We start from the raw sequence: 24,735 nt of genomic DNA on the forward strand, positions 1-24,735 counted from the left end.
TAATTTAATTCTACGTCTCAAATTGAGCTTGTGCTAGTCAAGATCGACCATGTAGTATTTGATATTGAATCAAAGCAAATTTGAAAACTATGTCAACTTTGACAAATTCCTCAAATTGGTGGACTTGGCCCATCTTACACTCCTAGGGTTTGGCCTTAGTTTTATATTCTACAAAAATGTTTAAGATTTGAGGTACTTTTTAATTCTTTACTATTAATGAATCCTCTTTCCTATTATGTGCTTCACAACTTTATCTTTTTCTATGGTTTGTGTTGGCAATTTTTGTGCCAACCTTAATAGGGGGTAAGAAAAAATATTCTCCTAGGATAAGGTCCCATGGGATAAGAGAAGAAGAGAAAATAAAGACTTTCTTATCCCGCACGTTCCCACAGGATAAGAAAATAAAGGTAAAATAGAGATCTCGCGGGATAAGAATAACGATAAGTATTAAGCTTATCTTGTGAAGTTAGAAAGACATCAGTGGCAGCCCACAAGATAAGAAATTTACTAAGGATGGCCCCATCACACAATCACTTTATCCATTATGAGTCCCATGTGATTGAATTTTTCACTTAAGTGCTAGACCCAATATCCCAATTATGCAGGATAAGGAAATCATATGGATGTTTGAGCGGGTGTTATCCCATGAGTATATTCATAGTGGGTCCTGCTCACGTGAGATAAGCTGAAAATATCATGCAGAAAGAGGTGTTATCCTGCGAGCATCATCATGCGGTTTCCTGACAATGTGGGATAAGACTAAGGCCCATTTACAGAAGAAATGTTACCCTGTGTTACAAAGAGAAGTATCACCAAGGCTAGTGAGATAAGGCATGTAAGGCAATAAAGAAGAGGTTTCCCTTATCTCATGGAGCAAAAAGCAACGAACCAAGGCTTGCGGGATAAGGCTCATAAGGCAACACAGTAAAGGAAAAAGCCGTGGGATAAGAAGACAAGGAGGTAACAAGAAGAAGGTGCTTATCCCACTCGGCGATGAGGACCCAAGTTTTTCAACACAAAAGGGGGATAAGGATGGTTGAAGGATACCAATGAAAGGCTTATCCTGCAAGGGCAAGTAGGGTGTAGCTGAAGGCCACGAGATAAGAAAACAACAAAGAAAATCATGAAGGATCTCTTATCCCATGAGGATAAAAGGGGATATGAGGGAGCTCGTGGGATAAGAGACAGTGAAGATCGACAAAGGAAAGGATTATCCTGCGAGGTAGAATAGAGAGTAAAAAGGGGCCGCGGGATAAAGAAACAAAGGCAACAAGCTTACCATGTTATCCTGTAGAATAGAACAAAGACAAGGGGCATTTTTATTATCCCACAAATTTACAAAGGTAACAATGGTGGCTCCTAGGATATGAAGACAAAGGCAAAATAAACAAAAGCTTATCCCGCGGGGTAAAATAGACCCATGCCAACGCCCAATTTGGAGCCGATCTCACTTCAACCATCAGATTTGCTCACCTTCACTCCAGACATGATGCCTGTAGCCAATTCTAGATGCCACCCATGCCTTCTTCAATCCAGTTCAAAGACTTTTGGGCCTTGCACGTATACAAAGATGCATTCAAATGGAGAGTTTTCCTCAATTTTTGGGGATTTTCGCTCTTCTAGAGGTAGAAGATGCCTCGAGAGGCCAGATGTAGCATGCCATCAGATCATCCTCAATCTAGTATTCTTCTCCCCTCTCAGATTTTTGTAACCTAATTAGGGTAGGGTTAGGGTTTCCATTAGTTGTTTAATTCTAAGTTATGCCTGAACTATAAAGGAAATTTTTGTATCTTTCTGATGGATCTTCTTCCTTTTCATTTTCAGTTGAATACTTATTTTCATGATTTTTAAAGGTTTCCTTTCCTTTACATTAATAGATTATGCTTAATCTACCTCTTTTAGTTCTTACAACCTGTGTAATATTTTACCTCTTTGTATGAATGCACTCTGCTTTGTTTTCTTTAGTTGTAAGTGTCCGAGTTTATCCCTTTGTGGATGTTGACTATGAATTGAACTCAGCTCCTCTCTTCGCTTGACAAGATTCTAGCCTTCAATTGCACATAGGTGGCTAAAATAGGATAGAAATTTGTGCATACTTAGAGAAATTCTATTGATGTTCTATGTAGATATAGGCAAGAAGATCAAACTTTTAATCTAGGTGCAAACCTTTTCCCTTTTCAAGCAATCCTTCTTCCCCTTTTTCCTCAAAAATCAGTAGTGTTAGATTATTTGTGTTGGGTTGGTCCAACACCTGCATTAGATTGGAAAGGAAGTGTGCCTTCTCTAGAGACTCAACCTCACTTCTGCAAGTCCCTCAATTGAGAGGTTTTTTCCATGTTTCATAAGGTTGGTGATCAAGCCTAATCACCAAGGGTGAAAACTTTTATGACAACAGTTTTTGGCATGCCAAGTGGGACAAATTTCAACATACTTACGGAGGATTCAATGGTTTTCCTAAGCAATTCAGCCTTTGGAGGCAATTATTCAAGCACTTGGTGACTCTAAGGACAAGATTCAGACTCTTGGTGAGGACCAACTACCACTTACATGCCAAGAATAAAAACTAGAGCATCTTCTAGAGGTAATTTCCAATACTCTGAACTTTCATATTCAAATTCTAGAAGAATTAGAGGTTTGCTTTTTTTGTCACCTACAAGGGGAACTCAAGGAGAATCACCTACACCCTTAAGGTCTTAATCTACTCCTCCTTTTATCATACCTTCTCAATCTAGAGGCCTTGCCATCCACATCAACAAACCCCTATTTTCTATGGCAATGCCAAGAGCACATACCTTTGACACCTTCAATGGTGGTAATCCCTTAGTCCTAACTCAAAAGAATGACATTCCAGAAGTAGCCTTAAAGGCTATACCATTTTTTATTGGAGAAACATCTACCTCCCTTGAAGAACATATACAATATGTGTCAAGCATCTGCATAGTGTTTGATGTAACTAAAGACAATGATGCAATGAGGCTTATTGCCTCCTCATTCAAGGGGAAATCCCTCCAATGGTATAGAGGGATATCTCCTAACTCTATTCACAATTGGGATGAGTTAGGAGAAAATATATGCAAGCATTTCAAAGAGAAAAGTGAACATCTATCACTTATGGAGCAACTGACCACAATAAAAAGAGAACCCCATGAGTTCATAGGTGATTTCAACTATAGATTTCAAAAGACATGGGATAGGATCCCATCATTAGTAAAGCCTTCATCAAACCATTATTTTCTATATTTTCTTAAGGCTTTGAACAATGATATTGCAGCTATGATTCAATCTATGGGAGGAAATAATCTCCCATTATCTTATGAGACTGCCATAAGGGCAAAAAATTGCTTAATACAGGTAGGAAAGTTGTCTCCTAGGCCTCCAATGCCCTTATTTCTAGAGGCTCCTCCATAGTAGCTTGTTTTGGCTCCTATACTAGTGGCTTCCACAAGCCATCTTCTCACACATGCACCCTCTCCTTTATCTTCTGAAATTAAGGAAGTGAAGGCCTCTCTTGAGACATCGATGTAGAAAATGATCAATCCATTACAATAGTAACTATAGGGGTTTGGGAATGATTTGGTCTTAGTCAAGAGATAGTTACCATAGGCTAACAATAGGCCTTATCAAGCATCAAATCAAAACTATTAGCAATAGAGGCCTAATTTTCAAGGGTAGAACCAATGGAGCAATGATAGGCCTTTGAATAGCTTGAATCCATTAGCTGCAAGCACCTCAAAGGCTATAGTGCCAATTCAGAACAATCTTGCTCAAGAAAAAGATTGGTGTGTCCCATGCAATCAACCAAACAACCAGACCTCGTGTCAGAATGGTGAGTTTTCTCAGGCCTTAGTAGCACAAGAGGAGCCAACAACATTAAGGGATCAACAATTTTATGACTACCCTAATCATACATAGGGGGATACAAATTTCATGCATTGGCAGGAGGCTGATTTTTTTGGCATGAATCAGACAAGTAGGGATAGTGTGACCAACAACACAAGATAAAAAAGGAGGGCCATAGATCCTAGTGCTAATTCTGCAGTAGCAGCCCATACTCCATCTATAGCTCAAGCTTCACAGCCTATCCTACAATCTTCAATGCCAAAGTCATTTGATAAGGCCACTACTCCAAACAAAGAGAGAGACTTGACATAAAATGTCAAGGAGGGAGAGCCACCTAAGGTTCCTATCACACCAAAATCAAACCTAGTCACTATGAAGGTCCTTGCTAAGGCTATCATGCCCTTTAATATTGTTGAACAAATGAAGAGGAGCAACCTCAATGTATCGATGTGGGATGCTCTGGCTATCCCCTCTCAAAGAGACCTACCTTAGGAATCCCTAAAGGGGATGGATGTTGCAAAAGGTACCAGTCAGGGTTGCAGTTCTTCAACTCCCACAAGCTTGGTGCAACCTTTGGATGTAGATGGTTCAAAGAAAATTAGTAAGCCTCCCCCTTTTTATCCATCTTTAATCATAGCAAATAAACTCGTTCATAATTGCATGATATATAGTGGGGCTAGTAGTTTAGTTGTGCCAAAAGAGATAGCTGACTACCTAGGTATCAAGTATGAACCTATAATGAGAGGGGTTGTGCAGCTTGATGGCACATCAGTTCAAACTGTGGGAGTCATTAAATATTTAAATTTGACCTTGCATGCCTACCTGGGTTGAGTGTGTTGCAAGAAATCTCAATGATTGACCTCCCTGATTATTTTGCCATTTGTTTATATAGGGTATTCACTACCAAGATAGGTGGCTACCTATCTTCTGGTTGGTCTCACATGTTGTTTAGGACAAGATATGGTACCAAAGTAACCATTAGGGCTGAACCCATTGCCAATGATCATAAAGATCCCTATACCCCAAGTCCTATCAATATGAATTGTACTCTCCATGAGGAGAAAGAAGAAATTTTAGTAAGAGAGCCTGCAACTTAGTTGGATGAGGTTCCTGACTGCCTACTTGATGAGTGGGCAAATGCATTTCAGTTTGACCCTATTCACAAGGTCAATAATACCAGCTTGGGTACATATTGTATACATGAAGAAGACACCCCAATTCCCAATATTTCAAAGGAAGACAGTGATATGCAGGGGTATGGGACAAGTTCTTTGATGGTTCAAGGAACAAAATGGTACGGGGGGTAGTGTATTGCTGATCTCTCCCAAGGGGGAGAAATATTTCTTTTCTTTTAGACTTTAGTTTAGTTTCACTAACAATGTAGTTGAGTATGAAGCTTTGATTTTGGGTCTCCAAACAACACAAAGGAGAGGGATCAAATATTTGAAGGTGCATGGAGACAGTGAGTTGGTTGTAAATCAAGTCAGAGCTCAAAATACCACCAAGAGAAACCTTCTCAATTCCTACAAACATAGAGCATGGGACCTAATTGAGGGATTTGAGGCCTTCAATATTTCTAGTGTCCCTAGAAATCAAAATAAACATGCCGATAGACTAGCAACAATAGGTGCCCAACATGACATTCCATCTCATATTTCAGCGAAGAAAGAACAACAGATTAGACTTATGGTGAGACCTACAATGCTTGATAACCAAGTGAATTGATAGGTCTTTGATATTGATTAGCAGATTGTGAACTTCCTACAAGATGAAGCAAAGTTCTCCCATAGGAAGAAGGGCATGCTACAAGACCAGTATAGAGATCAAATCATGCAACTCAGTTCTAACAAGTTGCTCAAGGGGCTGATCACCTTGGAGGGGATCTTTAACAATGATGATCAAATGAAAGGAAGAGAAATGAACCTGGCCACCAAGAAAGGAGACTACAAATCAATAGCCATGATGAAAGAAAAATCTCTCAATTTTGGGAAGGTATGTTCCCAATTAGATCAAAATACTTTTGTCAATCTTTGTCAAGAGTATAATGATATTTTTCCTTTTACCCATGAGGATCTAAAAGGGTTTGATCCTAGTCTAGCTTGACATACCATAGAGTAAGATCCTAATGCTAAAATAGTCAGACAAAAGAAAAGGACTATAAATCCCATAATTGAGCCTTTGATGAGGAGAGAACTATCCAATCTTATAGAATCTAGCATTATTTTTCCAATTAGGCATTCTTCTTGGGTAGCCAATCTTGTTCTAGTTAGGAAAAAAAAAAGGGGAAATCAGACTGTGTGTAGACTTTAGGGACCTCAACAGAGCCTCCCTTAAATATCATTATCCCCTTCCTTCCCTGGAACAAATTTTAGCCAAGGTTATTGGTTCTGAAAGATTTTCATTCTTGGATGGATACTCATGGTATAACCAAATCTTAGTCTAAGAATCTGACCAATATAAGACTATATTCACTACTAAATGAGGCACTTATGCCTATTGTAAGATGCCCTTTGGACTAACAAATGCAGGTGCAAATTTTCAAAGAGCCATGGATATGGCTTTTAAGGGAGTATTAGCAAAAATTGTATTAGTATATCTTGATGATATTACTATATACTCCAAGCATGCGGCATACCACTTTGCTCATCTTGATCAAGTTTTCAAAAAGTGCAAGGAATATGGAGTGTCCTTGAACCCCAACAAGTGTGTATTTTTCACTAATCAAAGCAAACTACTTGGACACATTGTATCCAAATATGGTCTGGAAATAGACCCAGAGAGAGTGGAATCCATTGCATGTCTTCCACTTCCACATCATAAGAAGGGACTTCAGAGCTTTTTGGGTAGAATCAACTTTGTTAGAAGGTTTATCCCAAACCTTGCAGCTTTGGTCAAGCCTCTCACAACCATGCTAAAGAAGGATTTTCCCTTCAAATGGACTAAGGAGGGGAAGCAGGGCTTTGATCAGATCAAATAGACCATTGCTCAAGCTCCTGCCCTAGTAAATCCAAACTATGAGAAGGATTTCATCCTTTACACCTTGGGAGGAGAATCAAGCATATCTGTTATCCTAACATAGTTAAATCGGGATGATTTGGATCCACCCATAGCTTTTTTAAATGAAGGCCTTATAGTGTCATAAAATTGTGACCCTAGCAATTCATGACTGCATTAGGGTCCTCACTCATGCGAACTCAAATCCTCTATCCTGATCGGAGACTAGAGAGTGATCAACTTGTGAAAATAGCTTCTTCCTTGGCCTCCACATCACTCTATCCACACTCTACCCTGGAGAAAGGGGTAGGACAGGGGCATGGATAAATCCTTGGGTTTATACCTTGATTGGGGGCTAAATCCTTGTGATAACATGCTCCCTTTATTTTCTCCTTCTCTTGGGTGTGTCCTACCTTAAAGAAATCACTCCCGATAAGGTGCACATGATCTCTTTAACATGGGGGCATACACTCCACTCATACTTTCCTTCTTCTGATACTTTAGAATTACTTAGTGAACTTTGCTTTGCTTTGTAATCTTTTTATCCTTGTTTTCATGACTCATAGTGAAGGGAACTTTGCTACTTGCAGTCGTGGTTCTCCCCTTCTCGATCTTCCCTTTTACTTTTTCAATCAAACTCATAAGATCCTAAGTCTACTGAGGGTTTGGAACATCTTGCCTCCTTGAAGTGATAGAAGTCTTTTAATCTTATTTCCTTGTACTTTACTGGTAGTATCAACATACGCTTATACTCTCGCTAAAGTGGGGGCTAAATGTCGTGTCATTAAATTGCGACCCTAGCAATTTATGACTGCATTAGGGTCCTCACGCATGCAAACTCAAATCCTCTAGCCTGGTCGAAGATCGGAGAGTGCTCAAGTTGTGAAAACAACTTCTTCCTTGGCCTCCACATCACTCTATCCTAGAGCAAGGGGTAGGATAGGGGCATGGTGCCCTTGTCCTCCTAGGACAAGGGCATGGTAACCTTGTCGCTGCTCTTTTTTGGGGTAAGACCTTTCTAGAGCATGCATTATGGGCCATGTAGTGAGTAGGAAATCTCCCCGATGTCAACCCGTGATGAAATTCAAATCCTTCAAACATGTATTTAAGGGGGCATACGCTCTCTCATTGACATAAGTTCAATAGGTGGAATTTTGATAAGGTCATGTTTCATAAGCGATCAAGCATTCAAGAGCATTCAAGCATTCTTTTCTAGCATTAAGCATTCTCAAGTCTCCCTTGAAGGCTAGGTGTTGCATTCAAGTCAAGGATTCAACCATTGAAGAGGAGATTGATTTCAACATACAATTCCATGCAAGCATTTCTATCGACATTGCTGCTAGAACCTCCCTTGAGGTGATTTACACTTCATTGTTTCATTTACATCGACTTCCAAGTACTTTCTTTCATTACTTGGTTGATTCCAAAACTGGGGTTTGACCTAAAGGCAAACCCCCAATCCCAACACATTTCCCTCTCTTTTCTATGTGTAGATTGCAGGTGCGTAGCTGTACTTTCGGATTCGGGCTTCATTTGCAAAGGTGGAAAAACCCTTTTCATTTCATGGATTTTTTGAAGGACCGAGTACATTCCCACCATAGTCTAGACAAATTTTCATCTAATTTGCAAGGAGACTTCGTCTCAACATTTTCCTACCAAAACCAGGTGCACAACTTCAGTCCATATTCAGATCTCAAGTTATAATCGATTCTTTGTCACTTTTGCACTACATAATTCAATCAATTTCCTTTCGAAATCAAACAAAGGAAGAAGGGATCATCCTAACATTCTTAATTCATTCAAAATTAAATCTATTATCTTTGTGTGGAGATTAAATCTACTGAATTACACCTTATCTTCCTAATGTAATGGTGAAAAGTTCTTGAAGGATAATTAATAGTGAAACTCTCATCTCTCTTTGAGGGAAAGAGTTAGTTTTCCTCTTGATCTATCACTCATCATTTTACCACCATTATAGGCCTAAAAGACTATGAAATTAGGTACAACTATGTGGAAAACCAAGTCATCATAGTTATGGGAGCACTAAAAAAGTTCAGACACATGCTCTCAAACAACATGATTCAGCTCCTAGTTCCACATGCCAGTGTTAAGGATTTCCTTCTCAATAAGGATATAGCTAAGAAGAGAGGTGTGTGGATAAATATGGTCATGGAGTATGACCTTGACATCAAAATTACCAAGTGTAGTGCTATAAAATTGCGCTTCCTAAAATTTTAACCATATTTGAGGTCCTCACCTTGGCAACGACATCGCCTTCCCTAACTGAGATCTATTTCTGCATTCTCACCCCTTCACCCTTCCTCCATGACTTGTGGCTACTCTAGACCCTGTCTGAGCCCAAAAATAGGGTAGGACAAGGGTGTGACACCTGTGTTCACCCTAGGATAGTGGCATGGCACCCTTGTCCTCCTAGGACAGGGGTGTGGCACCCTTGTCCCCACCCCTTAGGGTGGCCCTATGTTAGGTCTGCCCGGTCTCCTATGCATAATTTGTCTTCGGGGTTTGCAATTCCTCTTTGCCGGCCTTTGGTGGTTGAAAATTAATCCTCGAGGCATGTATAAAAAGGAATTCAATTCCGTCATTCCTAGACAGATGATAAGGGATAAAAAAGAATAAGGAGAAGATACAAGATTTCAAGGTCATCATCAAGCATTCAAGCATTCAAGTCTTCTTCATTCATCCATTGGAGCAACATTGCAATATTCATTTGCAAACATGTGTGTGTGTTAGGGTTTTATCATGTTACATGTCATTTCATACAACATTTGTGGTTACATTCAAGAATCAAAGCAATCATTATCAACAAGTTGCAGATCTACAGGGTATACATTTCCATTGTTTACATTCAAGCATTTGCAATTGCTTTCTTTCAAGGTTGATTCCTCAACCGGGGTTTGACTGAGGAAAACCCCTATCCACAACCATTCTCCCTCTCTTTTCTATGTGTAGCTTGTAGGTGCGCAACTATAATTGTAGGTTTGGGCTTCATTTGTAGAGATGGAAGAACCCTTTTCAGTTCTAAGAGATTTCCACAATCCATCATATAATCAAGAGAGCATTTCTAGATTCGATTGTGTGAAAGATTTTTGCATCAACGTTTAGGATCACACTCCGTGATCCATCATTAGGATGAAGAACCCTTTTCGTTTCACGGATTTTGTGGAGGACCATGTACATTCCCACCATAGTCCTGACGATTTTTTTCCAAATTTGTAGGGAAGATTCGTATCAGTATAATTAGCTTAGATCCAAAGTTACAATGCGATCCCGAATTGGTAGCCTCACTTTTTACTCATTTCCCCTCTCTTTCCCACATAGTCAACAAGTTAACTTTCTCATTTACAAATGATGGTAAATCTCACTTCAACCACTTGCAATCCACTCAGAATTAACATCCTTGTTTCACTCGGATTTGGATCTCGTGCATTCAAGACCCTCTTTTGAATGTAAAATATCTCCCAAGTGAAAATCATCCTAGTGGCTTTGTTTCTCTCTCCTAGGTGGGGAGTCACTAGGATCCAATTTTCCACTGTACATTTTGGTGAACCCGAAGTCTTACACATTAATTATAATTTCTCATTCTTAGATCTGATTAATTGCAATTTGAATTTCAAATTTTCATTTTCAAGTTTGATCTATTTGCAAATTTTAGAGGTTAATTGCATAAAAACCCTAATTTTTCATTTTGAGAAAATTAAGCTTGTGAGGTATAAAATTTTAATTGCTTGTTTCAGATCTGATTTCTATTTCAAAATTGTAATTCAAATCTGTTTCTTTATTCTGAAAATTCAATGGTTAAATCATAAAACCCTAATTTTTAAGATTCTTCTATTTTTTACCTTTGACCTTAGGTTTGACTGATCTACGGCTATTTTTTTGGACTCCACATTAAAATCATAATCTCTATCATCCCTAAAATTTTTGAAAAAAGTTGGTTGGACCATCTGCGTTCCCGCCACAGTCCTCGACTTTTTTCCCAAAATTTTGGGAGACGAAATTGACTGTATTTTTTTTTATCAAATCCACAAAATTAGCTTACTTTATCAATTTTAACACTCTCTAAGTTCAAGCACAAATTCAAAATTCATCAAATTCAAACCTTAAAATTAATTTTCATAAAAAGGTCCTAATTTTAGATCCTTTTTTCTAGTAAATTCAGATTTCACTTAAGAGAGTTTTAATGGCAATTAATAAATTGGATTTACTTGCTCTTTCACATGTGATTACATTAATTTTTGCATATATTTATCATGTGTCGGATAAGAGTTTCTTCCATTTCCCGTTGCTTCTCTTTCTTCATAGCACTTGGTCATATTGTTTTGTTAGGATTCCCAAATTATTTTCTTTTCAATTAGATCTCAAAGATTTCATGTATCATTTATGTTGCATTATGGTGATGTTGTTAACAAAATGCATTTCCTATGTTAACCACCTTAAAGATTTTGTATATCCTAAACCTAAAGAACCTAACCTTTGTACCTCTCCTAGAGTATCTTGTGTGGATGAAATGAGATCTAATGATTTACCCAATGATCTTTCTACAAGAGAGTAAGCATTGGAAAGTAATACGGACCCATCTTCTCCTCATATACAAACCCTTGAGCAAGGGGGGAAATATGAAAACATTAAAATTCTTACATCTTTAGATCCTCCTTATTCTCCTAAGACCTATCTTAAACATCAGAGTCTATGTAGGGAGGATGATGTCATGCATTTTATTCATGACCTTTCCCCTCGCATAAAAATCACTAAAAATGAGCTTTTAGATGATGAAGATGTTCTTCCCCACTCCTCCAAAAAGGATAAGCTTGATAAAGGCAAATAGATTTTCATTCCACATGATACTCCTCCTTCATCTACAAATCCTTTTCTACGTCCTTACACATCAGATTTCAAAGAAATTCATGATCTTGTTTCTCCATCTAGTCAATTGCAACATTCTTATAATCATGGCTTTCATATAATTACAAAACAAGGTTTTAAAGGACAAGGAATTGGGAAATTTGAGCATGGAATTCATGTCCCTATAAATCCTCCTACACAAACTACTACAAGAGGCCTAGGAAGTGGTACCCCTCTTTCTATGGACGAATTCTATAGGCTTCAAAAATTTCAAGATTACCTTCAAAAACAACAAATCAAGAGAGCCCGCAAGAATGCTTCTTCTTCAAAGCATCCTTTTTGTTCATTTCATCAAACCCATGACCATAATGCTGATGATTGCCTTGATTTTCAAAAATCTATTCAAGATGTCATAGATTGTGGCAAAATTAGAATTGTGGATAATGAAACTTCTTCTTCTAACAAACCCTCTCCTTTATGTCAAGATGATATTTACCATCCTGACAAATTAGCTAGAAGAATCTATTGGAGATAGAAATATGACAGGAACATTTCCTTTCCTCCTCAAAATAAAAACAAACAGCTTAAGCAAGTGAAAGGTATTGAGTATTGCATTTTTCATGATTCATATTCACCTTCTCTTGGAAAATGTTATGCATTTAAGAAATTTGTTCAACTACAATATGATCTTGCACATATTTGTCTCACAATAGATCTAGTTGTATTTCTTGGTAAAAACATCATGCCTTAGAACTTCTTTTCCCTTCATGTTGCTCTTCACCCTATGCCATAGTTAGCCCATTTAACAGAAGCTCTTTACCATTAGTGGTGGTGTTGTTTCACTTTAACATACTTTGGGGAAGCACCATGAAGTCTATTTTTCTTATTCTTTCTATATATTTATCTCTATCTTTGTGCATTATTCATTATTATATCTCTTTTCTTGCATAGGGTTATTCTCATGTGAGCATATAATTGTTCTTTGGTTTTCCTCTTTGCTTGGAGAGGGGCATCTTTAATGAGTACTGCACTTCTTCTCTTTCCTTCATTCTCTTGGAAATCTTACCTCTTCTATGGTTTACATTATTCGCAAGTATGATATACCCCTTAGGAGGGAATGATCTTTTCAAAAGTGTGTATCCCTTCCTTGAAAGGATTTGTTCCACTAGGACGACATATCACTTGAAACTAATCACCATCAGAAAATGTGTAATGTTTCTCCTTGTTCTCCTCACTTGGGGGGCAAGGATTTTCACTCCTTTCCCTTTCTTTCTTTCTTTCTCATTTATCATTATTTTTTTTAGAGGCTGCATTTTTCATATGTTATTATCATTTCTTACAATGGTATTCTTTTATGATTAATCCCCCTCAGGGAATATATGATTCTTTTTCTCTCTTCCTTTCGAAGATTACCACTTCTTGAGACATGTATTTTACATTTGCTAATGTCTTTTCTTGCATGTGTTCATGTAATTCCATTGCACATTTTCTTATGTTTAATCTCTCTCTATTAGATTATGTAAACTCTTCTCATTGTCCCTTAGCTTGGGAGGAAATGATCCTTCTCTCTCTCTTTCTCTCGGGATCCACTTTTCTTTATTAAGTGGATGGTGTGAGTTATATTACTTAATGGCATTCCTTGTGTGGAATTGTTATTGTTCACTCAAGGATTATCTCTTATACAAGAGGTGTTAGTCCTTGACTATGAACTCTTTTACACTTGGTAATGTACATCTATGATAAATTCACTCATCCCTCTAGGGGCTAAAAGTGACTCATCCCTCATTAAGAATCCCTTTCACCTAGAAATAGGAGGAAGGATTGCATTATTGTTCTAGAAGATGTTATATTTGTCTAAGACAACTCCTCTTGGGGGTAGATGTCATTTGAACAAAGATCTCTTCTCCTCCAAGGATCACCTTTACACTTACATCAAGATATCTCTTTTCAACTATCTTATCCTTGCTTGAAGAGTATTCCCTCTCTTTCTTGGATTTATGACATTGTTGCATAATGGATATCTTCTTGGTGATGAAGGTAGGTATCCTTGTTATAGTTTCCTTAAGATATCAACATCAACCTATGTTGACATGTTAAGGGGGGGACACCCACACTACTCCTTTGTACTATACTTCTCTCATGCATTATACAATGAGACATTCTTGGAACCAGAGGGAAACCTCTTAGAGAAAGATGTCATCACTTTTCTTGTACAATGAGACATTCTTGGAACTAGAGGGAAGCCTCTTAGAGAAAGATGTCATCACTTTTGTATAGTGGGTCATTCTCGAAACCAGAGCACATACTCTTAGAGTGAGATGTCTTCTCTTCTCCTTTTCTTGTATAATGGGTCATTCTCTAAACCAGAGCATGGTCTCTTAGAGTGAGATGACACCACTTTTGTTTTATGTGGGGTGATTATTCTCGAAATTAGAGCACAAACTCTTAGAGTGAGATATCACACCTTTCTTAACACTTGCACTATAAATTCTATATAGGTTGTAGTGTACTCGGGCATAGAATCCTATGAGGCACTTTGAACCTCACTTGCACACATGCGCATGAGGTTGAGTGGAACTAACGGTGTGTTCTCACTCTCTCTCTTTACATGGATCACCTAGACAGGCTCTAGGGGCAAGATTTTCCATGTCCTTCTCTCCATGGATCACCTAGTTTTAGGGGTGAGACATCCATGGTTTCTTTCTTCTTCGCCTTTCTTCTCATGGATCACCAAAGTGTGTATTCATCTTCTCTCTCTTATTCCTCTCATGAACTCATAGTTTTACCATTGATGGTTCATGGATGATGTCATATTTTCTCTTTTATGTGATCTCTCATGTTTATGTGATAGCATTGGTCTTTGTGTCCTGATTAGTTTGTCATCTTGTGTCTTGTTCTTGTCATGTGTCTTTTTGTGCTTTGTCTTTGTTTTTGTGTGTCTTGTTCCTTTTTGTTTGATGTTCTCTTGCATATGTTGGCATGAGTTGAGACCCTAAGATTGGGGGTTGTTTGCTCCTCAATATTAGTGATGTCTTATGATCCTTGTGGTATTGCTCTATGATCTCATCTTCATATTTCCTTTTCTTCTACTTTATCGGTAGTAGTGGCATAAGCCATATGCCCACTAAAGTGGGGGATAAATGTAACACCATATAATTGCACCTCTTGCAATTTTAACCATATTTTAGGTCCTCACCTTGGCAATGACATCTCCTTCCCTAACCAAGACCTATTTCTTAATTCTCACCCCTTCACCCTTCCTCCTTCATGATGTGTGGCTGCTTTAGACCTTATCTGGGACCTGAAATAGGGCAGGACAGTGGTGTGGCACCCATGTACCCCTAGGATAGGGGTGTGGTGCCCTTGTCCCCACCCCTTAGGGTGGCCCTATGTCAGGTCTTCCCGATCTCCTATGCACAATTTGTCTTCGGGGTTTGCAATTCCTCTTTGTGGGCCTTTCATGGTTGAAAATTAATCCTTGAGGCATGTATAAAAAGGAATTCAATTTCGTCATTCAAGGACAGATGATAATGGATAAAGAAGCATAAGGAGAAGATACAAGATTTCAAGGTCATCATCAAGCATTCAAGTCTTCTTCATTCATCCATTGGAGCAATAATACAACATTCATTTGCAAGCATGTGTGTGCTAGGGTTTTTTCATGTTACATGCCATCATACAACATTTGTGGTTACATTCATGAAGCAAAGTAATCATCATCAACAAGTTGCAGATCTACAAGGTATACATTTCCATTGTTTACATTCAAGCATTTGCAATTACTTTCTTTCAAGGTTAATTACTCAACTGGGGTTTGACTGAGGAAAACCCATATCCACAACCATTCTCCCTCTCTTTTATGTGTGTAGGTTGCAAGTGTGCAACTACAATTGCAGGTTTGGACTTCATTTGTAGAGACAAAAGAACCCTTTTTGTTTCACGGATTTTGTGGAGGACCATGTACATTCCCTTACGAGTTTTCCCTTTGTTGGGATGCAGGTTGTGTGGTTATTTAGTTTCCTTGAGTTGCGTGTTGTGCATTTGATAAAATTGATTATTAAATCCTAAGTATTTAATTAGATTAATTATGTTTTTAAGCATTAGTAAATTAAAGGGACTAAATTAAATAGGACCCCTTTGTGTGATTAATCAATAAATCAAATTGTTTAATGCATATTACTAGCAAATTTGATTTATTGTAATTTCAATTATGAATTAAATGAATTGTATGCATTGTTGTAAAAAGCTTAATTCTATTTTACCCTCATTTGGCATTTTGAAATAGAAATGTTAGTTTTTAATTAAAAGGGAGAAAATCAAATTTTGGAGAGGAAAGCAATTTTTGAATATTAATTTGATTGGAAATGATTTTTATTTGGTTAAAAAATAATTTTAACCTAAAAATAGATTTTAGGGCAAATTTCTTTTTAACTTATTTTTCTCATAAAAATTTGGGGGAGTTGTTTTGGGATGAAAATTTTTGGGGCATTTTTGGTTGGAAGAAATTCTTGAGCTTGCAGGTTGGGCTCTTCATCAAATCACTTCCAGGATTGCATATGGAGGTAGGATTCTTGTTAATTTCCTTTGTTTTAAAGAAATTTATTGATTTGTTTTGGAAGGAATCTGTGTTTGTTTTGTTTGAATAATATTTTAGATTTGTGGAATGAGGAAGAGTAGCAATGAGATTTCAAATTTATCCCTCCTTGATTTCATTTCCCATTTCCAAATCAATTTCTGGTTTTCTCAAATTGATTTGAGAATTGAAAATGGGTGTGGTTGGGCTCAGAAGATTTTTGTTAAAAATTTCATGTGGATCCTTCAAATTTGGGTTTTAAATTAAGAAATTAGTTTGTTTTTAAGAATTTAGAGTTTAAAAATTTGTTCAATTGTGCCCAACATGGAGGTTATGTTGGCCAAATTTTGCCAAATTTAGTTTCCTGGAAGGTAATTGTGTTCAATTTTTTTTTAATATCTCTCTAGTTTTTTGTCTTTGAATTTCTGGGTCTGCAATTTTGCAAAAAATATTTGGGGATTGTTTTAATTTTAAAAGAAAAATTATTAAAAAATATATATATGTATTTTGTTGTGGGCATGGGGAGCCTTGGCTCATCCCATGGCCCACTGTGGAATCCACAGTCCATGGAAACCATGGTTGAGGAAACCACAATCCATGGAAACCACAACTATGGAGACCACAGTTTGTGGTAACCACGGATTGTGGGCACCACATTCTATTTCGTTCTAAAGTTTTTTTTAATATATTATTTTATTTAAAATGTAATTTTTAATTCTTAATTATTAATTAATATATATATTAATTAATATTTTATTATATTTTTTAATATGCTCGTTGAAGTATATTAGTTGGAAAAATGAAATAATATATATTATTTGGAAATTTTAGAAATTAATATTATATTATTTATGAAATTGGATCATGTAATAATATATTATTTAGGAAATTAAGGATTTTTATGAAAAAAAAAATGGAGCATAGGAGGAGACTAGGGTTTGCAGACGGCGACAGTTTTCGTTCGCGAGCTTGTGAGGATGGCTCCAGACACCTAGAAAATAGTTAGCCCTCGCTTCCACTATGCGCAAACCATTTTCAGTGGTAGGTCTCAAACCGCAGGAGGAGAGATGAGGGTAGTTTTGGCAAGGCCAGACTCTCTTTTGAGCAAGACAAAAACAAATGGGGCCATTCCTAGATTCTGATTTTTCCTAAGTGGAGCAAAAAACAGACTGAGGAGCGGTTGTGGAAGAAAATACCAGCAGTTTTGAGGAATCCCATTTTGGTGGAGGTATCGATGACGATAGAAAAGAGAACCATTAGCATCTGTATTGATTCAACGGTTGGAAGGAATCAGTTCAAGTCTTGCGCATTAGAGCTTTCTTCATGAAGTGGGGAGGTCATTGGCCCACTTTTCCAAGATTAGGAAATGGGTTGATGAGGAATGGGGGGGCCATTTTGAGATTAAAACCCTAATTAATGGTTTCTTCTTAATCATTGTTGGGTCAGAAGTGGAAAAAATCACAATAATGAACAACGGGCCTTTCATGATGCTGGGAATAGGGTTCTACATTAAAGATTGGATCCCCAACTTTGATCCCCGACAAGCCTCCATTGAGGAGATCCCTGTTTGGATTAGGTTTTACAACCTACCACATGAATATTGGAAGGAGGAAGTCTTCAAGGTGATTGATGATAAGCTAGGGAGATTTATTAAATCTGATGAAGCCATTCACAAACTAGACTCATGTATGTATGCTCAAATTTGTATCATGTGGAAACCGCACCTTGGGCTCCCCAAGGCCATTGAAATCCACTCAACCGAGGGTTTTTGGAGGCAAGAGATTGAAGTTTAAGAGATCATGGTGAAGTGCAAGTCCTGTAAAGAATGGGGGCATGAGGAGTTTGATTGCAAGGCAGGTCAGAAAGGTAAGGGCATGGCAGACAGAGCACTGGGGGATTAGTTGATAGCATCAACAAATGGTGTAAAGGTGGTGTTAGATGCCACACTCTCAGAGTTGGTTCCTATCTTCAACTCAGTAGTAAGTCTGGGTGTGACGTTCCATCATAGCATTGCAGAAAGAGGTGGGTCTGAAGTGTCCTTGGTTTCTAAAAATGCAATGGCATCTAAAATGGTAGATCAAGCCATGACCTTTGTTCCTGCTATCGATGTGGATGATACGAATAGGATAGGTTTTGTAGGGGAGAATTCCTTGAATCGGTTATCACTTTTGGCAAGATGTGTTGGGGAGACCACGCAGCTTCAACAATTGGAGAAGTGCTTTAGGGAGGTCTCAGTCCTACGATTGGCTATTTCAGAGTTAGAGCCAATGCTTATTCCTCATACTAGAGCAGGTGGTGTGGGGATTCCCTCCCCTCCCCCATCACCTCCCCCATTTGGGCCTAGGATGGAGGAACTAGTTGTTGGTATGACAGGGAATCTACTGATGAGCCTGAGTTATGACTCTGGTGCAGAGATTGAAGAGGTAAAGGCAAGTAGATTCAAAGATATCCATATGTCACCAGTTAAGGAGGATTATGTGAACTGAGTGGAGCTGTATTCTAAAGATGAAGAAGGCCTGAGTGATGATTCTTTGGGATTGTCAGGAGAGGTAGGGGAGACGAATTTAAGGACCATCAAACAATCTAAAGCAAATCCTGTTAAGGTGACTAAAGGGAGTATGAGGGGAAGGAAAACTAGACAGAAGTTGTTGGAGTAAGCATGCAACATGAAGGGACAGACCAAACTTCTTAGATCCGGGAGAGACCTATTCTCTCCTGGGAAGAAATCAAGTTCCTTACTTGGAATGTCAGGGGTTGCAATGCCCCTGACAAGCAACACTTGATCAAAAGAAGTTTTGATCAAGCGAAGCCGGAAGTTATTTGCATTTAGGAAACAAAGTTAGGTAGTGAAGAAGCGGCTAGAGTTCTTAGTGTTAGACAGAGGTGGTCAGGTCTTTTTGTGGATCCGGAGGGGGCTTCAGGTGGGTTGGGTATCTTATGGAATCCCCAATTAGTGAAAGTGGAAGCAGTCTCAAGTTCTAGATATTGGTAGATGGTAAAGGTAAGCTCAAGGACTTTCAACTTTTCAAGTTTCTTAATCAATGTTTATGGCCCTTCTAAAATCGAAGATAAGTTCCAACTATGGGAAGAAATTTCCAAGATTTTAGAGGATGTAAGGCTAGACTTAATGATTGTTGTAGGGGATTTCAATGCCACTCTCTCCTATTTGGACAAATGCAGAGGGCTGAGAAGGATGTGCAGGATTCAATTTGATTTTCAGACCTTTGTGCATTCTAACGCTTTTGTTTGAGGTGGCTGCTAAAGGGGGGAACTTTACGTGGACCGATAGGCATTTGGGATTCTCCAATATAGCTGAGAAACTTGATAGGTTATTTCTAGCTGGGGACTGGAACCTGGCTCCCCTTATTTTTGAGGTGGAAATTTTGGCTATTTCAGGTTCGGACCACTTCTCGGTCTCACTGCTTGTGCATAAGGATGGAGTTCTGATTAGATGTCCCTTTAAGGTGCAAAAGATGTGACTAACGGAATAGGGCTTCAGATATTAGGTGGTTCGTTGGTGGAAGGAGGCCCCTATGGCTGAAGGCTTCTTGGCCTACCAATTCTTTAAAAAGCTAAGTTATGTTAAACAGAAACTGAAAAGCTGGAACAGGGATGTTTTTGGAAATATCTTTGATGAGAAATGAAAGATTGAAGGTGAGCTAGGGGTTCTGAACTCAAAATTCATGGTAGAGGGTATGGATGAGGTGGATTATCTCACAAAGAAAGACCCGATTAGTAGATATGGGAAGTTCTGCAGAGGGAAGAGATTTTCTGGAGGCAAAAATCATGAGAGAATTGGCTTAGAGCTGGAGATAGAAACACCAAAATTTTCCATAGTTCAGTGAAGGTTAAGAGAAGCCTTAATAGAATTCTATCCCTACGACTCATGGATGGTACCTTAACGGAGGATTTTGTTTGGATTAACCAAGAAATTTATGGAACAAGAGCGGGGTAGGTCGGGACAGTTTCAAAGAAGAGTTTTTGGAGGTGATCCCTCATTTAGTCTCCAGGGAGGATAATCGAATGCTTGAGGATCCCGTCTCTCTGAAGGAATTGAAAGAAACTATTTTTGGTTTGGGAGGGGAGAAAGTGCTGGGCCCGAATGACTTTCAGGCTTTCTCCTACCAGTTCTTTTGGGATTTGCTTAGTGGCGAGCTATTGGCGGTGGTTGAAGAGTCAAGGACTAGGGGTTTTATTCTGAAAGAATTCAATTGTACTCTGGTGGTTCTTATCCCAAAGAAAGATAAACCAGTGGGCTTCGAGGAATTATGTCCAATTTCACTGTGTAACACTATTTATAAAATCATTTCAAATGTTGTTGCCAACATGCTCAAACTGATTTCTTGTGAACAGAGTGGTTTCACTCCGGGGAGGAATATTATTGATGGGATTATTGTGGCTCATGAGGAAATTCACATGGCCATGAAGAGCAGACAGAGAAGAATGATGTTAAAGCTTGACATTCAGAAAGCCTATGATAGAGTTGACAGGTCTTTTCTTTTGGTTGTGCTTGCCAAGTTCGGCTTTAGTAAGTGTTGGATTAAGTGGATTTATAGTATGGTAATGCAGTTCAATGCTTCAATTTTAGTTAATGGTAGCCCTCAAGGTTTCTTTCCTACCTTAGGAGATATTCGTCAAGGGGATCCCATATCCCCCTTTCTTTTCATTTTATTGGTGGAATTTATAGGTTGATTGATAGATCATAAGCGATCTCAGGGGTTGTGGAAAGGTATCGAGATTGCTCGAGGGGTGGATTCAACAACTCATTCTTAGTTTACCGATGATACTTATCTTTTTGGAGCAGCCTCCATCCAAGAAGCAGCGGTGATGAAACAAGTGCTTGATAGATTTAGCTGGGCCACTGGACAGGAGATAAATTGGCAAAAATCAAAGATATTTTTCTTTCACACAGAAGCTGGCTCTCAGAGGGCCATAGCCAGACTCTTTGGTATCAGAATTGGACAGCTCCCTGGGAAATTCCTTGGTACGCTACTCTTTGCTGGAGCAGGTATGATAGAGATTTGGAAAGGGCTTCTTGATGGTTGCAAAGCAAAAATGGAGGGTTGGAAAAGTAAATGGCTCACATTGGTTGGTCGCATTTTAATGTTGAGAATAGTTATTTCGGCAATGTTGATCTTCTCCATGGCTTGTTTTAAACTTCCAGGCATGATCATTAAGAATATTCAATAGAAAATGAGGAAATTTCTATGGAATGGTAAATAGGATCAGGACAAAATTCCTTTAATGGCTTGGGATAGAGTGTATAAACCCAAAGGGGGAGGAGGTGCGGGGCTCCGCTACTGGAAGTTAAATAATGAAGCTATGGGGGTGAATCTAGTGTGGCAGATGTACAGTAAGCCGAAGCAGAGATGGGTTTGCATTCTTCAAGCTAAGTACTTGGATAATGGAGATAGGGAGAGGATTCTTACAGTTGGAAATCCCCTGAGAGGATCATCTCTTTGGAATGGTGAATTGTAGGAGCTTGATTACTAATCATCTAACTTGGTGGATTGAAGATGGCCGTAAGGTGAGTTTTGGCAGAATTCTTGGGATGGTTGCCCATCTCTGGATATTAGGGCTCCCCAGCGAATTATCCAAAAGACCATCCAACATTGGGGAAACAAAGTGAGTGATATTTTGGTCCAAGACTCTCTTGAACTGGGACAACAAATGACTTGGAAGGATCCCTGTGATCTAGACTTGGAGGAGGTTGATCAAAGGTTGATGAGGAATATCCTAGCTAGCAAAGAGGTGATGAGTTCTAGGGAGGAAGGTGAAATATTATGGTGTGGTGCGAAGAGTGGTATTTATTCTATTAAGATGGGGTATGCCTTGTTGGAGGCAGAAGGCAAGAAGGTGGATTGGGAAGCCAAGTTTTTTTGGAACAACACTTGTCTGCCAAAAGCAAGTGCTTTCTCTTGGCTGGCGGGCACCAACCGGGTTCTGACTGGAGATAGACTCAAAAGAATGGGGTTTGCGGGCCCCTTCCATTGCATGCTTTGTAAGATGGAGGAGGAAGATGTGGATCATATTCTTCTGAAATACTATTTTTCCCAGGAAGCTTGGTGTTTTGGGTTGCAGAGGTTGAGTTGGAAGGGGTCGTTGGCAGGGAAATTGTGTGATTGGTTGGACTCGTGGCCAACTTTGCATAATTCTTCAACCTTTGCTGCAATTTGGAAGGTAATGCCTTCAACTATAATGTGGGAAGTCTGGAAAGAACAGAATCGAAGACTTTTTGAGGATAAATCAGAACCAATGGAATGCTTTCTGATCAAGTTGGAGAGGGTAATTTCAGAATTAGTCTCTAATGCTACTTCCCAGGTTAAAATGGCAAAGACCCCTTTCACTCAATTTGATGTTGGTATCCTGGTGAGATGGCCTTTGATTAAATTCAGGCCTACTAATGGGATTTTGAGGGCTAATCCTCCTAAGAAGGGCAAGAAAAGTCAGGAGTGGGTTCCGCTAGATAAGGACTAGACCAAGATCAAATTTGACAGGGCTTCAAGGGGGCATCTCGGGATCTCTGGGGCAGGGTTCATAACCCATGATGAGAGTGGAATTTTCCTTGCTCTTGCAGCTAAGAGACTAGTGGATGGTTCGAACAATGAAGTTGAGTGTTAGGTGGCAATTGAAGCCATTCTTTTGGCTAAGAAATTTGAGGTGAAAAAACTTTATCTTGAGGGGGAGTCCTAGATAGTGGTGAATGGTATTGCTAGGGGACAAATGGAGGCTTGGCACCTGGATAAACATATTAGAAGGATGAATAACCTTCTGAGTGGGTTTGAGGATTTTAAGGTATCATATGTTCTCAAGGAAGTGCACGCTGAGACTGATAAGCTTTTGAACGTTGGCGAAAATGGTTCTTTGGCTGACCATTTTAATTTATTTGAGGACATAAGGGATGTGTGTCCCCTAGAGTTTGGATGATGGTGCTTAGGAGCTAAAAGGAGAATCCGAGATGTGGTGGTTTTGTGTGATTTGTTTTTGATTCACATGATGGAGGGGAAGGGATGAATCACGTGGTTTGTGATCTTTGATCTGGCTACAAGTTGTAATGGTGGTGTAGGTGTGATGATCTCAATGATTGGAGGTATGTTCAGCTAATGATACTTGGTTTGAGGTGATGCATGTGAAGTATTTATTTTTTGGAGTGGCTACGGTTATTTTAGGGCATCGTCTCTTTTTGTTTTCGCATTTCGCAGTGGACGGTTTTGTCTTTTGTGAGTGCAAGTTTTGGATGTGAGTGTGGGGAAGGATGGAAGCCAACTTCTCACTGTCTACTGAGGGCCAAATGCCTACTTTTCATGGTACAATTTCAAGCAATCGACTGTTGAACATTTTCAGGGTGGATGAGGAATTTTTTGGAGGGTTGTGTGCTTGATGTTTTGGGGAAGAACTCTTGGACTCTGATTGTCGCCTGTGAACAAACCTGGATATTTCATCCTTATTCGTGGCATTGGCCCTGATGGTGGGAGGTTCAAAAGATGAGGTGTTGCAGGTGATGTCTTGTGTGCTGAGACCTAAATGGTTAGGTGGTCTGGCGGAGGTGGTAGCTCATACAAAGATTGGCAAGGGTCTGAGTATGGTGCAAAGGTCACGGCGGCATCTAGGTGAGGATATGGGAGTAGTGTAGCCATTAGTGGTGTGGTTGGCTTCTCATTCAATGGATACTCAAATGGAGGATGCAAGAAATGGGTGGAGGGATGTCATGGAGTTTGTGCGGGATTTGGGATCGGTGGAAAGAGAGAAAATGTGTGGTAAGAAGAATTTGGTGAAGTTGCAGGCTCCAATAGATGAAGATGGGCAATTTTTGGTGTGTCACCAAATCCTACAGAAGAGTGCAAAGGTGGTGGATCACAGTTTGCTTCGAGGTGTGATGGGGTTCACCTAGTTTGCTTAACACTTCACCTAGTTGGTGTTGCTCAGTTCCACCAAATCACCAGGCCTAGTTTCTCTATAGACCTCCAAGTTCTTTTCATTCTCTTCTAGGGCTTGAATCTTGACCATTCCAATGTGTTTGCTTCAAGTGTTTTGGCTAGGAACCCTACCAATTCACAGTGCTTCCCATGTGCTCAATTATGGCTTCTTGGCTTCAGCTTGTCAAATTGATCTCCTACTATCATGAGTTGATGCAGAGGTGTGGAGGTGTCTTCTAACATGTTTTGAATTCATTTAGGGTCCATTTGAGGTTTTCAATCATTAGGTTTCTTACCGCTTTCAAAATCTTTCCTAGAAAAGGGCTACAAGGAATTAGCCCTATTAGGCCTCCAAAATCTGGTTTTCTAGGGCCTGAGTGAAAACGGTCCAAAATGTAAGGAAGTTAAGTAGCGGAAACAACTTCCTACACTAACCTTGAGAGGAGGGTAACGCAAAACTTTTTCAGATCATTACAACAGTTACAGAAAATAGAAATAGATGTAATAGCAATCATACCACAACACAATGATTTACGTGGGGAAAACCCT

At 39.0% G+C, this 24,735-nt stretch overlaps 1 protein-coding gene across 1 annotated transcript; it reads left to right on the top strand.

The window, feature by feature from the left end:
* The first annotated feature begins 20,293 nt into the window (after positions 1-20,293).
* On the top strand, positions 20,294-22,747 carry LOC131875913 (uncharacterized). The gene is made up of 4 exons (XM_059220636.1): positions 20,294-20,876; positions 21,075-21,358; positions 21,494-21,643; positions 21,812-22,747. The coding sequence occupies exons 1-4, from the start codon at positions 20,294-20,296 to the stop codon at positions 22,745-22,747; spliced, it is 1,953 nt and encodes a 650-aa protein (XP_059076619.1).
* The last annotated feature ends 1,988 nt before the right edge of the window (positions 22,748-24,735 follow it).

The sequence above is a fragment of the Cryptomeria japonica genome, chromosome 5 (genome assembly GCF_030272615.1).
Source record: "Cryptomeria japonica chromosome 5, Sugi_1.0, whole genome shotgun sequence".
Lineage (NCBI taxonomy): Eukaryota > Viridiplantae > Streptophyta > Pinopsida > Cupressales > Cupressaceae > Cryptomeria > Cryptomeria japonica.

Excerpts from the sequence above, each read along its gene's own strand:
- LOC131875913 (XM_059220636.1), top strand. The coding sequence starts at position 20,294 with ATGCTTGAGGATCCCGTCTCTCTGAAGGAATTGAAAGAAACTATTTTT. Across the intron at positions 20,877-21,074 it reads AGTTAATGGTAGCCCTCAAG|CCTCCATCCAAGAAGCAGCG; the intron begins GTTTCTTTCCTA and ends TTTTTGGAGCAG. Across the intron at positions 21,644-21,811 it reads GTAAGCCGAAGCAGAGATGG|AATTCTTGGGATGGTTGCCC; the intron begins GTTTGCATTCTT and ends GAGTTTTGGCAG.